This window comes from Podarcis vaucheri (assembly GCF_965113315.1).
Source record: "Podarcis vaucheri genome assembly, chromosome: 4".
NCBI classification, from domain to species: Eukaryota; Metazoa; Chordata; class Lepidosauria; order Squamata; family Lacertidae; genus Podarcis; species Podarcis vaucheri.
This window is the reverse complement of record NC_138762.1, coordinates 42,739,874-42,760,329: the sequence shown is the minus strand read 5'-3', so window position 1 is coordinate 42,760,329 and position 20,456 is coordinate 42,739,874. Positions and strand designations below refer to the sequence as shown.

At 39.7% G+C, this 20,456-nt stretch overlaps 1 protein-coding gene across 4 annotated transcripts in view; it reads left to right on the top strand.

The window, feature by feature from the left end:
• Nucleotides 1–20,456, top strand: part of DCAF6 (DDB1 and CUL4 associated factor 6) — a 47,919-nt gene that overhangs the window by 14,639 nt on the left and 12,824 nt on the right. For 2 of the 4 annotated variants that reach the window (XM_082221249.1, XM_082221252.1), the window contains exons 7-12: nt 209–423; nt 3,773–3,866; nt 4,731–4,850; nt 6,483–6,725; nt 12,452–12,619; nt 17,069–17,180. In XM_082221249.1, the coding sequence (XP_082077375.1) occupies nt 209–423; nt 3,773–3,866; nt 4,731–4,850; nt 6,483–6,725; nt 12,452–12,619; nt 17,069–17,180 (952 nt within the window). The remainder of the gene's footprint in view (nt 1–208; nt 424–3,772; nt 3,867–4,730; nt 4,851–6,482; nt 6,726–12,451; nt 12,620–17,068; nt 17,181–20,456) is intronic. The other 2 variants (XM_082221250.1, XM_082221251.1) reach the window with 2 other exon arrangements.

The following is a 20,456-nucleotide window of genomic DNA, read 5'->3' as shown; positions in this document are numbered from 1 at the left end:
AAAATGTGATGGATTAGACCGGGGTGGCCAACTTCCAAGAGACTGTGATCTACTCACAGTTACAAACTGGCAGTAATCTACCCCCTTTTGGGGGGTTCAGGTCAAAGTTGAGCTTTTTTTAGGAAGGAAAGATCATGTAGTAGAAGGCTCATTTGTAAATGAAGGCTCATGTGCAATGGAAAATTAATTCAATTATTTTTTAATGTAGGTAATTATGCAGGCCGGGGTACCACAGGATTAGTGGCGCGTTTTGTTCCTCCCCATCTGAACAACAAATCCTGTAGGGTAACATCTCTATGCTACAGTGAAGATGGCCAAGAAATTCTTGTGAGCTATTCTTCAGATTATATATACTTGTTTGATCCCAAGGATGACACAGCTAGAGAACTTAAAGTTCCGTCTTCAGATGAAAGAAGAGAAGAAGTAAGTGTTCCACAGTTACTGGTGTTAAAATGATTTTGAAGACAAAAGAGAGTTAATATGTAATGATAAGTCAAGCCATAGTTTAGCATAAAGACAGACCCCAGGAAAGGAGATCGTTGCCATTTTGCTTCTCCAGTTTATTATTGTTTATTGAGTTTATATACCGCCCTATACCCAGAGGACTCAGGGTGGTTCACAGAACAAAAAATAGCAGTTTCCCAGCTTTTGCAATGTTTTGAGCTAATCTGTGGTTTGGATTACTATGTTGTCCAAACTTGGGCTTGTGGTTTGTCTCACTCCAGATAAACCACCAACCAGTTTGAACAACATGCTAAGCCAAACTATGGCTTAGCTCACAGCACTGCAGCAGCAGGACTGGAGGAGCAAAACTCCCACTAAGCCATGATTTGGCTTAGAATTATGTGCAAATCATTTTATTAGCTGTACTGGAAAATGTTTATTATTTTAAAAGGTGCTGTGTCTTAGTGCCATTTTGAAACAAGACATCAGTATAATTTTAATGTTAGGTTATTAGATAGAGATTTCGCTTGTAGATTCAAATTCAGATCCTACTAAGCTGAGCAAATAATTAGAAATATCTTCTATAAGATTGATTTAGTGAGAGCCTATACAATTATCCTGACTGGAAAAATATTTAAATAACTGTATTAAATACACCGTTAGTTACTTATACTGTAGTTACATTGAAAATACACATTTTAGTTAGAGTGGATAGGTTTTCATGTAAATGACAGTAGTTGCTTGTGCACACGTTGCTTGCTGTGCACAAATTTGGCCCCTGTCAACCTGTAATATGACTGACCTTCCTTCCATTAAAACACCATAAAATTCACTAATTTTAGATGACTGCTTATATTGGACAAAGAAAATCTTTCAATTGTATAGTGTTAAATCATGAACAAATTACAAATAAACGTGGGAGGTTTCTCATTTGCCATGGTGTTTTGGTATTCTGAATATCTTCAGATGTAAACCTGCCAGTCTGTTCCAAGCTATGACTGCAAAAACTTTCTGGACCAGTTTACCAATATGTAATTCTACTCTAGATATAGAAGCAGCCATGTGTTGATAACAGAATGTTTCTTTGAAGACAAAAATAGCAACATGAAGAGTTCATCTGGCACTATATGTGAGAATCCATCAATAATATTACCCCTGCCCCCAAAACTGTCCTGTCCCACATATGAAAAAAGGAAGTCTGTGTTGTTAGCAAGCTATATGTAAACTCTGAAGTTTTTTTATATATAGAAATGTTGATATATATAAAAATAGTTTACTAAATGTCTCCTCCCCACCGCCAATAATATTGATTCAGTCATTTCAATAAATTCTACAAAATGTGATGGCTAGAATTCAAAAGAACCACACTAGTTTCACATGCCCTAGGGCTTACATTTATTCCAAAATTGCCACACCACATCCAAATACCAATACTTACTTTTGAAAGTAAGAGAAGTGGGATCCTGAGGATCATTTAGTCCAAGCTCCTGCATACAATGCAGGAATCTCAACTAAAGCATCCACAACAGATGGCCATTCAAGCTTTGCTTAAAAACCTCCAAGGAAGGAGAGCCCACAACCTCAGGAGGGAGATCATTCCACTGTCGAACAGCTCCTACTGTCAGAAAGTTTTTCTGATGTTTAGTCGGAATCTGCTTTCTTGTACCTTGAAGCCATTAGTTCAGGTCCTAGCCTTCAGAGCAGGAGAAAACAAGCTTAGCTCCATCTTCCATGCTACAGCCATTTAGATATTTGAAGATGGCTATCATATATCGTCTCAGTCTTCTTTATTCCAGGCTAAGCATACCCATCTCCCTCAACCATTCCTCATAAGGCTTGGCTTCCAGACCCTTGATCATCTTGGTTGCCCTCTGCACACGTAGCATGACAAGAATGTGACTTAGTGAGCCTTGAGCTTGAGTGTGCCCCCTTTCCCCGCTTACTGTGGTGTAGCTCTGAGGAGGAGTTTGGAAGCTTTCACTTCCATTTTTGCTTCGCTACAGCTTGTCATGTGGACTGAACTTCTGAAATATGGTTACTGTTTCTTTGAAACAAGCCAACTTTTAACCAATGATTTCAAGTTCCAGTGACATGTCAGGTGGTGGTTAAGGAAGAACAGGAGCAAAAGCTTCTGAACCCCTCACAGCAATACCAGAGGAATGGGGAGGAAGGGAGCTAGAGGCTCACTGCAGCTCATTCACATCATGCTAAACTGTGACTTAACAGATGGGTATCCAATGTGCTCTTCAACTCCCATCAGTCTCAGCCAGCACAGCTAGTGGTCAAGGATGATGGTAGCTAGCAATATCAGGAGGGCACCATGTTGGTTGTTAGCATGATACATGAACACTGCCAATATCTTTATTATGTATGACCAAGTAAAAACCACCCATTTCTTAGCTCCGCTTCAGTGTAACTATCATATGCTTACCTGATCACCTGAATATCCAAATGTTCCACCTGGCTGAATCTGGACTGAAAATTCCAGCAGTGTTGCAGGTGTAGCTGCTGAAAGCTATGTTAACTGATCTCTTGATTCAACTACTATTTAAATTTAGACTAGGACCCAGTGGGTTCTATCCAGGTGTCTAAAATGTCTGGTCTGCTCATGTGCTGCAGTCACTTCTGATGCTCTCCTCTGAGTGTCCCTGCTGCTAGAGTCCCTGGCTGTCAGCTGTGACATGGGCATCATTGGTTGCGGTCTTCTTTTGGTGCCAGGCAAATATTGTTTTTGTCTCCCAGCCCTTAAAAAAGGAAAGAACTAAATTATGTTGGTCCTTCTGCTGCTTTTGATTTATTATTGAGATCTGGTACACATGTGTTTCATGTTCAAACTTCTGCTCTACCTCTGAGGATAAGGAAAGATGCAAAATATGCTATAATGTGATATGTACCTTGAGCATAAGATTTGCATGTTCAGGACATAGTTCCAAACTTCTATAGTTTTATAGCTTCCCCAGATATATACAATTGTATTAAAAATATCTGAATATTTTGGAACATTAAAATATGTGTTCACTGTTGCCATACTACCTTAGTCATCTTCTTTTGATTATCATCTGTACCTAAAGAGACTTACAGTCATACCTCGGGTTACAGCCACTTCAGGATGTGTCTTTTTGGGTTGCGGACAGCTGAAACATGGAAGTACTGGAATGGGTTACTTCCGGGTTTCAGCGGTCGCGCATGCGCAGAAGCGCTAAATTGCAACCCATGCGTGCACAAAAAACGAGAATTTCAGCTTTGGTTTAATATTTTTACCTTTTCAGCTTATTACAGAAATAAAATGTTTACATTTTAAATGCCCCTCTTGTCATTATTTCTCTAGTTACGGCAGCCTCCTGTCAAACGACTCCGACTAAGAGGAGACTGGTCAGATACTGGACCAAGAGCAAGGCCTGAAAGTGAGAGAGAAAGAGATGGTAAAATCTTGTCTTTTGTAGCTTGATTTCAGTTCAAAATCTGAATCAGTGAATAGCAGATTGTTCTGTTATTCATTTCTGGGGTTTATGTTTTAAAAATGGTATTCCTAGCTGGTTAGTCAGATAGTGGCACCTTGTTTTACTTGAAGCAAATTCCAACTTTCTGGTTTTTCCAGTAACCGAGCCTTTTCTTACTGCTTTTATCAGCCTTAGTTCAAGTCAGCAAGGTCACTGGCCCTTAATAACATGTACAACATGAATATAGCAGCTCTTATCAAACAGACTACTCATGCTTGGTTGAATCTGGAGAGGGAAATTGTAGATGGATTGAAATCTCAAGCTGCCAGATCTTAACATGTAGGATTTTCCCTGTCCTAGTTCCTTGCTACTGAAATGAATTTGGTATTCTCTTGCCACCAACAGGAGGACAGAGGAATTGCCAGTTAAAAGTTTGTGTACAGGTCATTAAATTACTCAGCTGGGATCACTTTTCCCTGCAGACAGTGAGTCAAACACTACAACTCTTGGCTGAAGCAATTATAGCAGAGAAGGGTTTTTTTCTCACCCCTTTTTTTCTTTGTAATAGTGTAGTAATTAGGTATGATCAAACGGCTGAAAAAATGAAACCAGCAAAGCCACACAGACTGGGTGTCTTTAAAAAGCACTAAAAGCATTTTTAAAATTTTGTTTACAAAGTCTAACAGTTTCTGAACAATGAAGAATGAGAAAACCAATATGTTGAAAAAACATTGAGAAATATTTTCACCTTTCAGAGATGTAAATATGCAAAATTTCAAGTAGCAGAAGGAAAAATGTACTGTGCTACTTCACAGTAAAAGGATTGACACCTCTCTTTATATATAGGTGAACAGAGCCCTAATGTTTCATTAATGCAAAGAATGTCTGACATGTTGTCAAGATGGTTTGAAGAAGCAAGTGAAGTTGCACAGAGCAACAGAGGAAGAGGACGATCTCGGTCTAGAGGTGAATGTTCTTAACTGCCTTCAGCATGAAATGACAAGGGGATTTTTGAAATAAAAGATAGTAATCAACATTTTTAAAAATGGCACACTTGGCATAGGAACATGAGAAAAGCCATCTGAATCAGGCCAATGGCCCATTTAGTCCAGTATCCTGTTCTCAAGGTAGCCAACTAGATGCTTATGAAAAGACCAAAAGCAGCACTCTCACAACTTGTGATTCCCAGCAACTGGTATTCAGACACACTGCCTCTAACTTTGGAGGTAGAATCTAGCTATTGAAGCCTAGCCTAGTAGCCATTGATGGCCTTATTGTCTTTGGATTTCCTTTCTCCTCAGTCTTCCAGCTTCATCAGATATAAATTCTAGGGCTATGACGGAGGGGGAAAAACTTTTCTCTAAACCAAAAACCTCCAAATATTTCAACCTTCTTCACAGGAGACTTGCTCCACCCCCTTGATATTTTTTTCCAGCTGTACAACATTCTTCATGAAATGAAGTGACAAGAAGTGAGCACAATATTCTAAGCACAGTCATATGTAGGGTTGTAATCTGGATTTTCCCAAACATGTCCTCTTTTTCAGGTTTAAAATGTCAGGGAAGATTTTTGAAATTTGGCAAAATGTCTGGGTTGTTTTTTTTACTACAAATTGACTGCTCTTGTTCAGAGTAGACAGTCTTATATAATGCATGTATGCGTGCATGTGTCATACATACTGTATGTATGTATATATTTCATCCTCCATGGCACGCACAATTCAATAGCATCCACCGTCTGCAATCTTATTTTTTTGATGCGCATCCGGGCCCTGCTGGTGTGCTTGGTGCCCGTTGTATAGGAGCGGGCGGGTGGGCAACCCTATACCATATATTAGTATAATGGTATTCTGATATTAGCAGTTTTATTTTCAGTTCCTTTCCTAATGATCCCTAGCATGGAATTTGTCTTTTACAGCAGCAGCTTCACACTGGGTCAGCATCATAATTAAGCTATCCACTACAACCCCAAGGTCTTGTTTGTGGTCAGTCACTCCAACTCAGACTCCATGAGTGTATATGAAATTAAGATTTATTTTTTGATGCAGTGTGTATCACTTTACACTTGTTTATATTGAATTCCATTTGCCATTTTACTGCCCATTCACTTAATTTGAAGAGATCCTTTGGAGTTTATCATAATATTTTTGGTTTTAAACACTGAAGTATTGGGTACCATCAGCAAACTTTGTTATCTCACTGCTCACCCCTTATTCGAAGTAATTTATAAATAAGTTAAAAGGTGCAGGTCTGAAGTGGGAGGACTCTACTTTCTACATCATCCTTTGGGAGACTATCCTATTATTCCTGCTCTCTGCTTTGAGTGATTTGACCCTCCTGATGTTCCCTTTCAACTTTATTTTTTACCAATCTCCTAATTTTTGGGAAGTTTCCTCTTTTGAAGTCATGTGGTTTGTGTTGGATTTTCTTGGCAATTGTCCATTTACATATATGTAAGTTCAATAGCAGTATGCTCAGTGTTTCCAGTTGGTTTAATGTAGAGTTGAAAGTGTACTGTGCTGAAGATATTCTTTGTTTCAAATGTGACATGGTATGAGAGTCCTCTTTTGAAAAATAAAGTTGCTGTTTTTCTTTAAAGGTGGCAGCAGTAGATCAGATGTCTCTGCTGCTGGCAGTGTCTTAGCAAGTGCTGAAACAGAGGCCACAATGGAAGTAGATGGTCCTGAACAGCTGCAATCATCATCATCTACAGTGTCAGCTCAAGCTCCCTCAACATCTTCCTCAACTGAAAGCCCCCCATCTACTTCCTTGCTATCCTCTCCTGATAACGAACAAAGGCCATCTTTGGAGAACCCTGCACCTCCTACACTCCATCAGTCTGGTATGTTGGAATTAAAGTTTCCATCTTTGGGCACTTTAAGTATCTCATCTATATAGGTTTGTTGAATGTGTGGAATTATGGAATGTGGATTTATTATACCAATAATCAACTAAGTTGTGTATGTGGTAGTCAAGGAATATGTGCTTCCAGAAAGAAGACACTCAGGTGGATTGACTAATCATTTAGTGTATAAAGACTACTATTATTTTAAATAGCCCTTCACTCAAAGCTCTGTGATGTTGGAGTTTGGCTGTAACTTGCTACAACACAGTCAGTTATCTGTTGTGATCTGCCTCCCAAATGGCATGAAACAAAATACCTAGTTCTCTGTCATCTATCATCAGGGCTCTCCCCCAGCATTTTAACATTTTTGAATATTACAGGAACCTTTCCTGAATTGCATCCTATTTGGTTGACAGTTTCCCCGGCCATCTGGGACTTAACTATTAAATTATTCAGACTATAGTTGCTTTGACTAGAAATAAGACTTTTTTTTCACAGGTAATGTATTAAAGCTGAAGTAACTCCATTTTATAACTTAAACTAGCAAGACTAGAAACTTTGGGTGGGATCCAAAAATGTGCTCAAGAGCTTGGATTTGCCATATCACAAACTGCTTTTGAAAGATTCCTCTTTTTCAAAAGTTGCTTGCTTTGTAGCATTGGGTTTACTGTTGAAGAAACATGAGTACAGTTGAACCTCGGGTTACATACTGTCCTCCTTACGAACACTTCAGGTAACGAGCTCCGCTAACCTGGAAGTAGGTCTCCTGGTAGCGAACTTTGCCCTGGGATGTGAGCAGAAGTCGCGCGCCGGTGGCGCCCATTAGCAAAAGTGCGGCTCATGTTAAGAATGGTTTCGGGTTAAGAATGGACCTCCGGAATGAATTAAGTTCATAACCGGAGGTACCACTGTATAAAGTCTCCTTTGACACATGCAGCTAATTGTGCTGTTCTTTGGGTTCTTGATCACTGCAGTTTGCACAGTTATGTTAAGTAACCTTTCCAACAATTGTTATCTCTTTAATTGCGGTAAACACACCATAGGCAAAAATTAAACAACACGTAATCATAGTGATTTTGGTTATAATAGCACTTCATTTTGTACCACTTCTGCATCTGTGTTCATGCAGTTTGATACATTTGCTGCTGTGATATAAAGAGAAAGCACTGTCCAGGCCCCCTGCATCTCTTATACATACTTGAATTGGGCTTTTCTACCTATAGATGTGTGCCAACTTATCTGTGCTCCGATGGCCATATCCTTTAGCAGTAGGAGATACAGTTTCTCATTTATCAAAAAGCAAGAGCTCACAATAGACCTATTTCCCTTCGGAAATGGAGTGGCATTACAGAATTTGGTAGCTTTTCTATTTGGATTGTTGGGAACTTCTCCTTCCAACATATGCCTTGGCTTCCTTTCTCAGTCTCTCTGTGCTGTTGTCAGAATACACTTTTTTCAGACAAAAACCTGCAACTTTACCAAGTACAGTTATAGAGAATGGGAAAGAAATGAGGCTTCTAAAGTAAGTACTATAGGGAAATGGACTTCAGAACTGCAGGTTTTGCTTCGGAGGACGTACCAAGAGGAACAGTATTGGAATTATGCTTATTTTGTTAGGCTGCTTCACACTTTACATTCTGTTTTACAATGTCATTCCATTGTTTCATTATATGTTTTAGATTGGTTTAACTGTAAATTGTGTCAATTTGTTGGAAGCCGCTTTCAGGACAGAAAGATGATGTAGGCTTTTCTATCCTATATACAGTGCAGCACAGTATAAGGGAAGCTGTACAATTGTGTTTGAAAACTATTGTACATGGGGTATTTCTGTGCAGAAAAAAAAATGTCATGTAAGAAGATGCCATAAAAGTCATATATTGAAACCCTTCCACTGCCTGAAGCCCTGTAATTTTCAGGAATGAAACTGAGAGATCAAGTAAAATTTTTCATTTAATAAGGTGGGCAAAGGCTAATGAACATTAGGAGGCCTGTTAAGAGTCATGCTCCATTGTTCCCACATTCCTCAAATATATTGCATCCTTAGTCGCACTGGCATTTTCAAGTCGATCTAATTGCTGGCTGCTGCTCAACTGTGTGCCTCCTCCATGAGAGGTCTGGAGGGTGGCAACACAAAAATGGACCTTTTCTGCTCCCCGTTAGTGGAATTCTCTTCTCAGGGAGGCTTGCCTGGTGCCTTCATTAATATCTTCAGGCACCAGGTGAAAATGTTTTCTATAACCAGATCTTTGGCTGATTAATATTCTATGACCTTTTAAATGTGTTTGTGATATGGGGAAATAATGGTTTGTTTTTGTTTTATTATGTATTTTGTGTTCTCATTTTATATTTTTATGTTATGAACTGCCCCATGATTTTCAGATGAAGGGTAGCATGCAAATTTGATTACATAACAACAACAACAACAACAATGCTAGTTTTGTGGTTCTTTGAATCCTCACCCTAGGTCTTCGGATCATTCAGAGGAAAAATGTTTATAAATAAATATGTAAAAAATAATTGCTATAGCAAATGGATTATAGAATTGTTTTCTCTTATTTTTACTTTTCTCTCAAACTGCTGTGCATGCTCATGCATAGTAGTCCTTTATGACTTTAAAATAATGCTTGTTCAGCTATAATATGGAGTTACTCCAGATAGTTATCAGATTTGTAAATGTTGAGACTTTTACAAAGTTAAATTACTGTCTGTTGAGAAAGTAGCTATTATTCACCTAAGTGAATCTGGTTACAACTTTTGTGTTCCAGAGGAGTTAGTACCTTTGTGCTATACATTGTGTTTGCATGTAACATTGAACCATAGTATAATGCTGCATGGATGAGCAAAGGATTGAACACTCTCCACTTACTTCATCCTGCATAGACAAGAATGAATTATTGCAAGAGTTCAGTTTTAGGAAATCTCTGCATAGCATTATGTTTAAACCAGAGACATCAACCCTCACTTGTTTAGTAAGCCAGTTTCATAACCCATATCTTGAAGTTGGCTTACTATTGATGTAAGAATTACAGGGTGTAGATTTTGATTTTTAAAATGTTCCAATATTAATTTTATTGAACCTTTGGCTAAAATGTATTCGGCTTGATTTTGTGTGCTTCCATTTTATGACTCCTACTCTGCATTCCTTTCCTATCTGACCCTGAAAATGGCACAAATGATCACGAAGAATGTTTTGTTATATTTGTTTTGAGTTAGCACCAGGGTGAAATCTGGCAACCCCTTGAAAGGTTCTGAGGAAGAGATAGGGACAGGAATGTCGACAACCCTGTCTAGGCCTGATTGCTAAGGAAACAGTGATAATGTAGGACATTTGAGACCCAAATGGCCAGAGCAGTTAGGGACACCCCAAGGTAATTGTGGGGGTAAAGTTAACGGTATGGAGCCAATTCGTGTTTTACCTCTCATGACCTGTAACCTTTCTTGTTGTATGTAGAAGGTTGTTTTGGAATGTTTTGATGTTCATGACTCTTTGTGTGCTGTGGCTATAAAACCCTTGTTCCGATTCTCCTTGTGGCAGACCTTCTTCTTAAGTGGCTAGAACAACCATGTTAAGTTGAGCTCTGTCCTTTTGCAATAGTATCTAATAAAGTCCAGGTCCCTAACTGGATCTGCTGGAGCTTGCTGTAATTTACTTGGTTCCATGTTTTGTTTAAAAGCTGTTCCCTTACCTGGGTAATGAACAAGTGGTGTAGAAATAAATTGTTACCACACTGTGAAACTGACCAGAGTTTGGTTTAAAGCAGGACCTCTGGTTCAAATGAATTGCAGAGCAGAGATTCCTTAAAAGTAAAACTAAACTCTGACAATGTCCTCCTGTCAGACAAGAAGGGGTATGAGGGGAGCACAAAAATGTTTTCCTTAGGCTCATTCATGTAGTGCTGAACTACGTTTTATTGTTGCTTGTGAGCTAAGCTGCTGTCTCTGGCAGAGTTGCTATGTGAACCAGGTAATGCAACTCAACAGAGAGAATACAATTTCTACTTAGCTTATTCCATTTGCAGATGCATTACTGCCATTGGGGAACTTTCATGACTTTCCTTTTCCCATGCTATGCATTATGGGTGTGAGCATGCATGTTTCTTGAGATGCTTTATTCTCTCATGAAAAATCAAATCATCCAAACAATTAGATCACAATAATAGTAATATTGTATTTTACTGTGTTGTGGCTGTTACAGCCAAACTTTTCTTTAGGCTAAATAGTCCAAGTTAAGTATTAAAACCAGTTTAAAATTAATTTCCTATCATTACAGCTAAAATGATCTGTTACTCAGAGACCATTAGAGTTCTGTAAGCTTGGTTACGAAACAGACTGATCTAATTAATAGTAAATATGCAAAGATATCTATATGCCTACATTAAGTCAAATACCAGCTGATCTTCCCTACCTATGAAAATATTATTAAAATCAGTAATTTTAAAGGGGCACTCACTATTTTTTCTCTACCTGTGCTTGTAGTTCCTGTTCTTATCCATTTTTAATCTGTTGACCATTTCAGCAGAGTTATCCCTTTCAGCAAAAATGCTGCTGCTTCTTTTTAGTAGACTTTGGTAACCACAAGTTTCTCACTTCTCAAAGAATCATTTCGAAACATTGGGCTGCATCAAATAGTGCCTTTGCCTTATTGGAAAACACTTCTGCTTACATAAGTTAGGGCAACTGATTTTTGCTGACTGCTCCCTTGGTGAGGAGGACCCTTCTAAGTGCTGAGGGATCCTCCTGAACAGAATGGTGTATGTCTCAGAGGCATGCGTTAGTTGAAGGGAGGAGAATCTGCCAGAATCAAGTGCCCCAGCTTATGTGAGCAGAAGTGCTTTCCAATAATTTCTCCAATATTTGTCTGCCTTTGAAACACTTTATACATTATTTTCCCCCTATGCTGAGATAGTCTTCATGTATTTTTTAAAAATGTATTGTAACGTATAGAATAACACAAGGGGAGATTGGACTGCTGATCTATGCAGAGGTTGTCCATTCTGAGTATCTGTATTATGAAAAAAATGATGTCACTCTTTCCCTTATTACAATATACACAAATCTTTCTACATCAAGCTTCTCTCTCTGTATTGGGGAAAAAAAAGTATGAGATAAGTTTCTTATTTCAGTACTGTATTGGTCTTAAGGTTACTTCCCAGTCTTAACTGTGTTTTATCACATACCTTCTCTATTTACTACAAAAAAATTGCTCATAAATAGGGAACATGTGGCTGCATTACTTATGAAAATTTTGTATTAGGATTTAAAAACAGAATCTGGTGGGAAGAGTCACTTTTTAAGAACCGTGCTAGTCATGTTTCAGTTCTCTCTTCTTCCTAATACCATGATAATGCAAAAGAAAACTTTTAAGAGAAAGTATCATCTATTGCACAAAGGATACTCTAGGAAAGCTCCATATGTATGTGTTTCATATCATCATGCTTTTTTGGTACATTATTCTTTACTTAAATGGCTAAATAATTGGGTAACAGTTGGAGACAATGAAGCATGAATAATGAGCTTCATAATTCCTATAATTTAGAAAGGAAATAACCAATAAAACACATTTTATTTTCCTTCTGAATATTAGTAGTTTGCTTTTAAACAAAACGTTTGCTGCTTTTATTTCTCTACTCAATATCTATTACCTCGCTCTTTAGTCTTTATGTTCTTTTTATCCTATGTTCTATGCCTGTTTCTTTTTACACCCTTTTTTTCCTGTCTGTCAGAATTAATGGCGCCTGAGTTAGCTATACTCCGTAGGGGCCTGCAGCGGCTGAGGCTTAAGAAGGCTGAACAGCAGAGACAGCGAGAGCTAGCTGAGGGTTCAGCACAACAGTCCTCCAGCTCTGATCAGTCTTCCCCTAAGGGATCCCCACAGGACCCTCAGCCTACAGGTTGTCATTTGTCAAGGTTTATTAAGCAGCTGGTGTAGTTACATAGTTTGTGCTGCTATTGTTTGCTGAGATGCTTCCCCTCAAGAACAAGAGAGTGAATGCAGTTGCTTCTTGCGTGTTCTTGGCATTTGGTGGTGTTCATTCATCACAGTGCTCCAAAGTAACTAATACTTGGCTGAATATCTCCTTACTTCTGTAACAATTTTGTTAAGTATAGTTCCTGTTTGAATAATATCTGATCCATAAGATCGACTGCTTCACTATGCAAAGTTGTAGAGTTAAGGGCTTCCTATTCCAGCCTGATGCACTGAAAGAAAACTAACCCTAGCACTCACCAATGTTTAACTTTGGTTTCAAATCCCGTGCTTTGCCCTCCTCACAAGCCTGAAATGAAGTGGCATTTTAAGCAGCTCTTTCACATCAGCTAGGAGAAAGAGGCCCCTTATCAGATGAAGTTATTTTGATTTCTATAGACTCTTGTTTGGGCCTTTTTGAATTTTGCTTTGGGTGCTAAAATGACCTTAGCTGAAATTAATTTTGCCATATTTATTTGTGGGAATGATGCATCTTGGCTTCCTGTTACCCTTGGCTGTGACACATACCTCAGTTTAGGATAGATGACATTATTGTAGAACAGGGTGACTTCCATTTTGAGGGGCATCAACCATATTCCTGATCAAAGTTATCCTTCCCCCAGTCAAACTGCATTGCCACAATACTTGCCAATTGGTAAACTGATTCTATTGTGTTAAAATGCATGGCAAAGGGAAGTTTATCAGCTCTGTTCCTCATAATTTGTACTTTTTTTAGTAGCTGGTGGTAAACATTTTAAATAGACATATTAAGGGATCATGAGGCGTAATTGTTTGCAATGAACTTGAGAAGTAAAACTCCACTTGATCTTTATAAACGTTCACATCAAAAACAGAGAGATCTGGTTCATACTCTGCCTCTGCATGTAGATTTTATATGTGTAGAAGCAAGTTTTGGCTCTTCCTGTCTTATACCATGTGTAGAAGCTGAAGTTTAAAAGGCTAAATGCTTGAAATTGTAATATAAGCAGACCCACTTCATGCAACTGTGTGCTACAAAATGGCTATGGGCAGATTATGTAGATTTTTATGCAACATATGTAGATTTTTATGTAGCTCAAAGATTATAACACATTTAGGCTTGATGGTGAAACATTTGTGATCTTAAAGCTTGCTGCACACCTCACTGAGCCTTATACCTACACACTAGGAATATATGCAAGTAGTTAGGTGATATGTTTTTAAGTATATGTACTCAGAAGTAAGACACATTGAATTCTGGGGGATTGGCTTCCCTGAAAGTTCATACAGGATTGCTGCTTTATTGCCTTACATTGGAATTATTTTGAATAATTTGTTCTCAGTTCTTTGTATGTGTGATCTTAACTTTACCACTCCCTCACTTATACAGGTTTGTAGTTGAGGTTAATTTAATATATTTGACTAAAACTGATTGTAAATCACATTTTCTCTCTCAAATCACTGGTCTACCTGGGACTGGATTACTTGTGCAATGTCCTATTGTAGAAGAAATATAGATACATTTTGGATATGTTTGATTAGAGTAATTCATACTTGGATCCTATGATTTTGGAAATGGAAGTACAGTCATCAGTTTTCTCTCTATAGATTTGGGAGCTGATTAGTGCAGGTTGCAACTATGCAGGTTTTGCTGACTTGCAGATTGATAAGGTAGCAATGCAGTGTACATAAGTTACACTGCATTGCAATTCTGTGAACGGTATATACTCACCATCACTTACATGTATTCAGTATCAGGAGTGCCAACTTGGCCCCATGACCATTGGTGCCCGGGTCTGTGGATGCCATGCAGCGTGCATGGCCCTGGCACAAAAATTTGTGGGTGCCTGGCCCCTTCATGGGGATTTTTTTGGGTGCTTGGGCACCCAGGGCCCCAGGGAGTTGGCACCTGTGCTCAGTACTTTTGGTCTTATAGGACATGGTTTTGCAAAAAGAGAGACAAAGCTTCTGGTGCAAATCACAACCAGTGGACTAGAGCTACCATTGCAAAACTACTTGCAATTACATTACAAACAATGTACAGTCGTACCTTAGAAGTCGAACGGAATCCATTTCGGAAACCAAAGCACGGCTTCTGATTGGCTGCAGGAAGCTCCTGCAGCCAATTAGAAGTCCTGGAAGCCCCGTTGGACGTTTGGCTTCTAAAAATAGTTCGCAAACCAGAACAGTCACTTCCAGGTTTGCCACGTTTGGGAGCCAAAACGCTCAAGAACTAAGCTGTTCGAAAACCAAAGTATGACTGTATTGGTGGAGAAGATAAAGCCCAGCTTAGAGAATTGCCTTGGAGCAATGATACCAACAAGACTGGGTTCTGTGTGGCAACCTCAAGTCTTCTATTGGCATCATGTCAGGAGCTTTACTAAGACAGAAGAGGCTTCCTTTCTTTGCAGAGCTAAACGTCCTAAAATTATAGATTGGGTTGTGTTGTCCAGTGATAGTTACTGTGTGTGTGTGTTTGTGTGTGATCACTAAAACTTTCAGTTATGTTATATATGTGTTAGGAGTTGGTTGTGATTGCTTCTGGTGTCTTGTTTGTAATATTATGTACTATATAAGTTCAGGCATCTGTAGTCAACCATCTTCCACCCTACATAGTTTGCTCCTGTGCACCCCCCATTTTTTGGCCTTTTCATCATTTTTGCTTATCTTGCACCAGAGAAGAAAACTACTTATTGAAAATAGGTTATAAATTTGTCCCCAATTGCTCTTGAGCTTTAAAAATCTGTTTTTCCTCAGGGAAAACTGAAAGGTAACAACACACAGTTACTAACAATCTACTAATAAGAAAATGAAAACAGAGTCTATGCTTCTGCTATTATTCATGTAAAGGTTGTTAAGAATGTTTTAAGTTTACACACTTACATGAGATTAAGTTCCATTGAATTTACTACTGAATAGTGATGCCTTCGGTAGTGCTACAAAACTCTTGTTAAAAAAAATGCTTGTTTGGTTATTCAAAATTACACAAGGCTGAATGACACAGTTATAGGAAAACCTTTGTTGTGTTTTCTAGTTATAAGAACCAGCAAAATCAAGCAATTAAAAGAGTGGGAACATTGTGCTGAAATCTAATGTTTTAAGACTTCATAGAGAGACAAAGGCACAGGCAGGTTGTTCAGGCAGGCAGCAAGGTGCAGAAATACAGGGTGGAGCCTGACATGCACAGCAGCAACAATTTCTAATTAAAGAGCAATAGAAGGCAAGGTTACCAAAGCACTCAGGACCAAACTAGAAGTGTATTATTGAAGGGTTTTTTTCCAGCCAGAGTTCACTGGAGAGAAAACGTCATGTTCCAGAGTCCTATCCCATCTCCATTTCCATCTTGATTTCCCTTCCTATTTGGAAATCCCTTCCTTCCTTGCCTCATTTTCATCAATTCCTCTCTGGTTTGCCTAAAAAGTTTTATAATAATTATAATTAGTATTATTGGATTTCTATACCTCTCTTTATTTGAGGATCACAGGGTGGTTTACAATATAAAAACACAAAAATGTGTAACATAGTGACAAACAAAAACAATAACCCCATAGATTTGTAATTAGGGTCTGGGAGAAGAGGAATGTTTTTGTTACTTATCTTTAGGCACCAGGCAAAAACATTATATACAATATAATAAAAGCACATATAATATATATACGGTATATAATATAATAAAAACACATATAATAGGTAGCACAAGATCTCTTTGTTTTATATAATTTATATCCTGCATCTTTAGTTCAAACTAATTAATATATCGTAGGTGGCAAGTACAAATACATTAAAACTAATTTAACATTTCTAAAATCCAATGAAGCAGCATTAACAGTGGAAACAGCAACATCATAGGAAGCTATTTTAAAAGATTTAAAAAAATAAAAATGTCAGAAAGACATGAAAGTAAAAGAACCAGATGAGCCTCCTGGGGAGAGTATTTCACAATAGGGGCACTACGTATGAAAAGATAATTTCCACAATTGCCACATGATTAGCATGTAGAGCAGGGCCTCCAATGACAGTTTTAATGAAAAGGCAATCACATGTCCTTCACATACCTGGTCCTAAGACATGCTGTTCCTTTAAACAAATTGTTTTGTTGGCTGCAACTGTCTTTACGATAGATAAGGCTCTGCGTAGATGGCATATCTTTGAGGCAGCAGAAATGTTACATGCATTTCTAAATCTTTGTTTTCTACTTCCCCTTATTGCTGTTGTGTTTGGACCTTTCCCTAAGAGTTACAAGGTGATCATACCTAATACGTAAGCGTTTAATTTTGCACAAGCTCCAAAGCTCTACTTTTAATGAAGCTATTACTAAAATAAACAGAATTGCCCTCAGAATTATGATATCTTTACATATGTGGTATGTTCACACTTACTAACACTTTGTTTTCAGATGATGAAAAGGCAAGTCCACATCCTGGAACAAGTGAACCTGTTTTAAGTTTACATTATAGTACAGAAGGAACAACTACAAGCACAATAAAATTAGACTTCACTGATGAATGGTAAGATTGCACTACTTTTCCCAATTTTAGCTATGACTTCAGTTGTAGCATTTTGGGGTGATCAATGGGCTGTATTCAGTACTGTCCGTGTGCAAGTAGAACAGACTTCCACTTGTGGTGGGACTTTGCCTTCCTTGTCTTCACCGCACAAATCTGTTCTGGAATGGTGGGGGACCTTCTAGAGAAGATGGGGGAGTATAGGGGGCTATGTGGGGAGGGGAGGAAGGTGATGTGAAGTCTGCTTGCACAACACTGGATACTGCCCAATGGATTTAAGTTGTATTTTGGTTTACTCTGAGTATGGTTAACATTAGATCTCACACTTGAACTTTTTCATTTAATAGCTTTCATATGCTACACTGCCAGAATAACTTCATTAGGAAAAAGTGCTGAGTTAGACCAGAGAAATATTGTGTTAGGCTAGATGCAAGGTTTAGGAATTGTATGAAAAATACATTTATTTCATACACCGAAGCTTTACATGGTGCTTTCAGTATTTTAAAATCATTTTGAAAAGTATTTCAGGCATTATTTCATTACATTTACTGGGATAGTAAATCGTACTGGAGATCATTTCCGCCCCTGGGATTACAAATAAAACACTTTTCAGTCTTACTATATGAATTGAATATCAAATTTAGCAGAGTGGGGTACGATAATTGCAGTAATAAAACAAAAGCAGGTGAAACAATAAAAAAGAATATTAAAACACAGAGAGCAGCTTATTCTATTATTATAACAGAGCAGAGTTGAGAATTCAAAGATGCCTGAAAAATAGCAAAGTGTTAACCTGGTGGTGAAATTGATCTTAATTTGTCACCACATGGACCTCAGAGGGAGGGAATTCCATAGTCGGAGAACCACTGCAGAGAAGGTGCTCTCCTGTGTCATTGCATAATTTCCAAACGTGAGGTGCTGGGCAGGGCATCCCTGGAAGGGCTTAATGCCTGTGCAGGAAGACATTGAGAGAGTGGTACTGTCAAGTCAGGACAGTTACATGGCTCCAGTGAACTATTCCACTCAACAGGCTAGCAAGCAGCAATCTATAGTAGCTGCAGCTTCCAGGTAATCTTCAAGGGCAGCCCCAAGTATTACAGTTACCCAACTGGGAATCCAGATTTTATATTCTAGTACAGTGGTGCCTCGCAAGACGAAATTAATTCATTCCGCGAGTTTTTTCGTCTAGCGAATTTTTCGTCTTGCGAAGCACAAAATCCCATAGGAATGCATTGAAATCCAATTAATGCGTTCCTATGGTCAAAAAAAGTCCAAACAAAGCCAAATTTGGTACAACAAGAGTTTATTAAGTGCTCTTTAAAGTCACACATACTGTAAAGAGCATTTCAAAAATTGAAGGAACAATAAATTAAGTTTCTAAACATGACAGGAAAAACATTTAAAAATCAACAAAGTGTACATTACATTTTCTCAGACTCTGGGGGACCACTCGAAGAAGGTTCCTCTTCCACTCTTTGCTTCTTGCTGAAGAACCTGCCCATGGTCTGCTGCTTCATCCGCCTTTTCAGCACCTCCCTGAAAGGCGACATGACCATCGTATCAAAAGTGTTCGCAAGGTTATGTGCCACGTGCTTGTTAGGGTGGTTCCGCTCTGCAAAAGCCTGCACATCCTTCCACTTCATGCAAATGTCCCTCAGTTCTTTGGAGGACAGCCGTTCCTCAGTTGCTTCCTCCTCTTCCAGCGAGGCCTGCTCCTGCACAGCCTCTGCCTGCAGTTCGACCAGCTCCTGGGTGGTCAGCTTGTGGTCGTGCTCCTCCACCAGCTCGCAGACGTCCTCCTCTGTGACCTCTAGGCCCATGGTCCTCCCCAAGGCAACAATGTCCTGCACCACTGTTCACTCTGGTGCATCAGTCACTTGGTGCCACACAGTCTGGCCACAGGCTGCGCCAAGCACAATTCAAATTTCTCTGGCTGATCCCTTTCCAGGCCGTGGTGATCATCTTCAAGCAGGTGACAATGTCGAAGTGGTCCTTCCAGAATTCCCGCAGGGTGATGGTGGTGCAATCAGTCACCTCGAAGCATCACCTGGAAAGCTCCTTGGTGTAGAGTTTTTTGAAATTGGCGATGAGCTGCTGATCCATCAGCTGGAGCAGTGGCGTGTTGTTAGGCGGCAGGAACATGATGTTGATGAAGCTGAACTCCTCCAACAAGTCCTCCTCAAGGCCTTTAGGATGAGCAGGAGCATTGTCCATCAGAAGCAAAGCCTTCAGCGGCAGGTCGTTGTCCAGCAGGTACTGTTTGACAGCAGGGCCAAAAGCAAGATTGACCCAGTCCACAAACAACACACGTGTGACCCAAGACTTACTGTTGGATTGCCACATGACACCCAGCTGCTCATTGTCAACCTTGTGTTTCTTGAAGGCCCGTGGGTTCTCCGAGTGGTACACCAGCAGGGGCTTGATCTTCAGGTCGCCGCTTGTGTTGGCACAGAAGAGCAGGGTCAGACGGTCCTTCATGGGCTTGTGGCCAGGCAACTTGGCCTCCTCCTGAGTGATGAAAGTCCTTTTGGGCATCCTCTTCCAAAACAGCCCGGTCTCGTCGCAGTTGAAGACCTGCTGTGGAACGTAGCCCTCCGTCTTCACAGCCTCCAGGAACTCCAATGCAAAGTCTTCAGCCGCAGGAACATCAGAACTGGCAGCCTCTCCATGCCTGACCACGCTGTGGATTCCAGATCCTGTCTTGAACCGGTCAAACCAGCCTCTGCTTGCCTTGAAGACTTCTGGCTCACCTGAGGTTCCTGGCTGTTCCCGGACGAGGTCTGCGTGCAAGGTCTTGGCCTTCTCACAAATCACGGCCTCAGTCACTGTGTCCCCTGCACGCTGCTTCTCTTCTAACCAGATGAGCAGCAACTTCTCGACCTCCTCCGGAACAGCTGGGCGGTTCTTCACGATCCTGGTGACTCCCTTGGCTGCATCAGTCGCAAGGATCTTCTCCCTCATCTTCAGGATGGTGCCGATGGTCGATGGGTTCCTTCCATACTCCCTGGCGAGGTCTGTCACACGCATTCCACCGTCGTGCTTCCGGATGATCTCCTTCTTCATTTCCAGCATCACCTTCTCCTTCTTCTTCTCGCCGGCCTCTGTAGCAGCAGTCTTCTTGGGTCCCATGGCAGCACAGCTCCTAGCTTCGTAAACTCAGGAAAAAAATAATCAGTGCTTCACACCCAAAAAATTCAAAAGCACCCAGCCACCCACCACACAGGAATTCAAACCCAGAACCAAGTCCTTGAATTCCAAACACCCAACCCAAAATCCAAA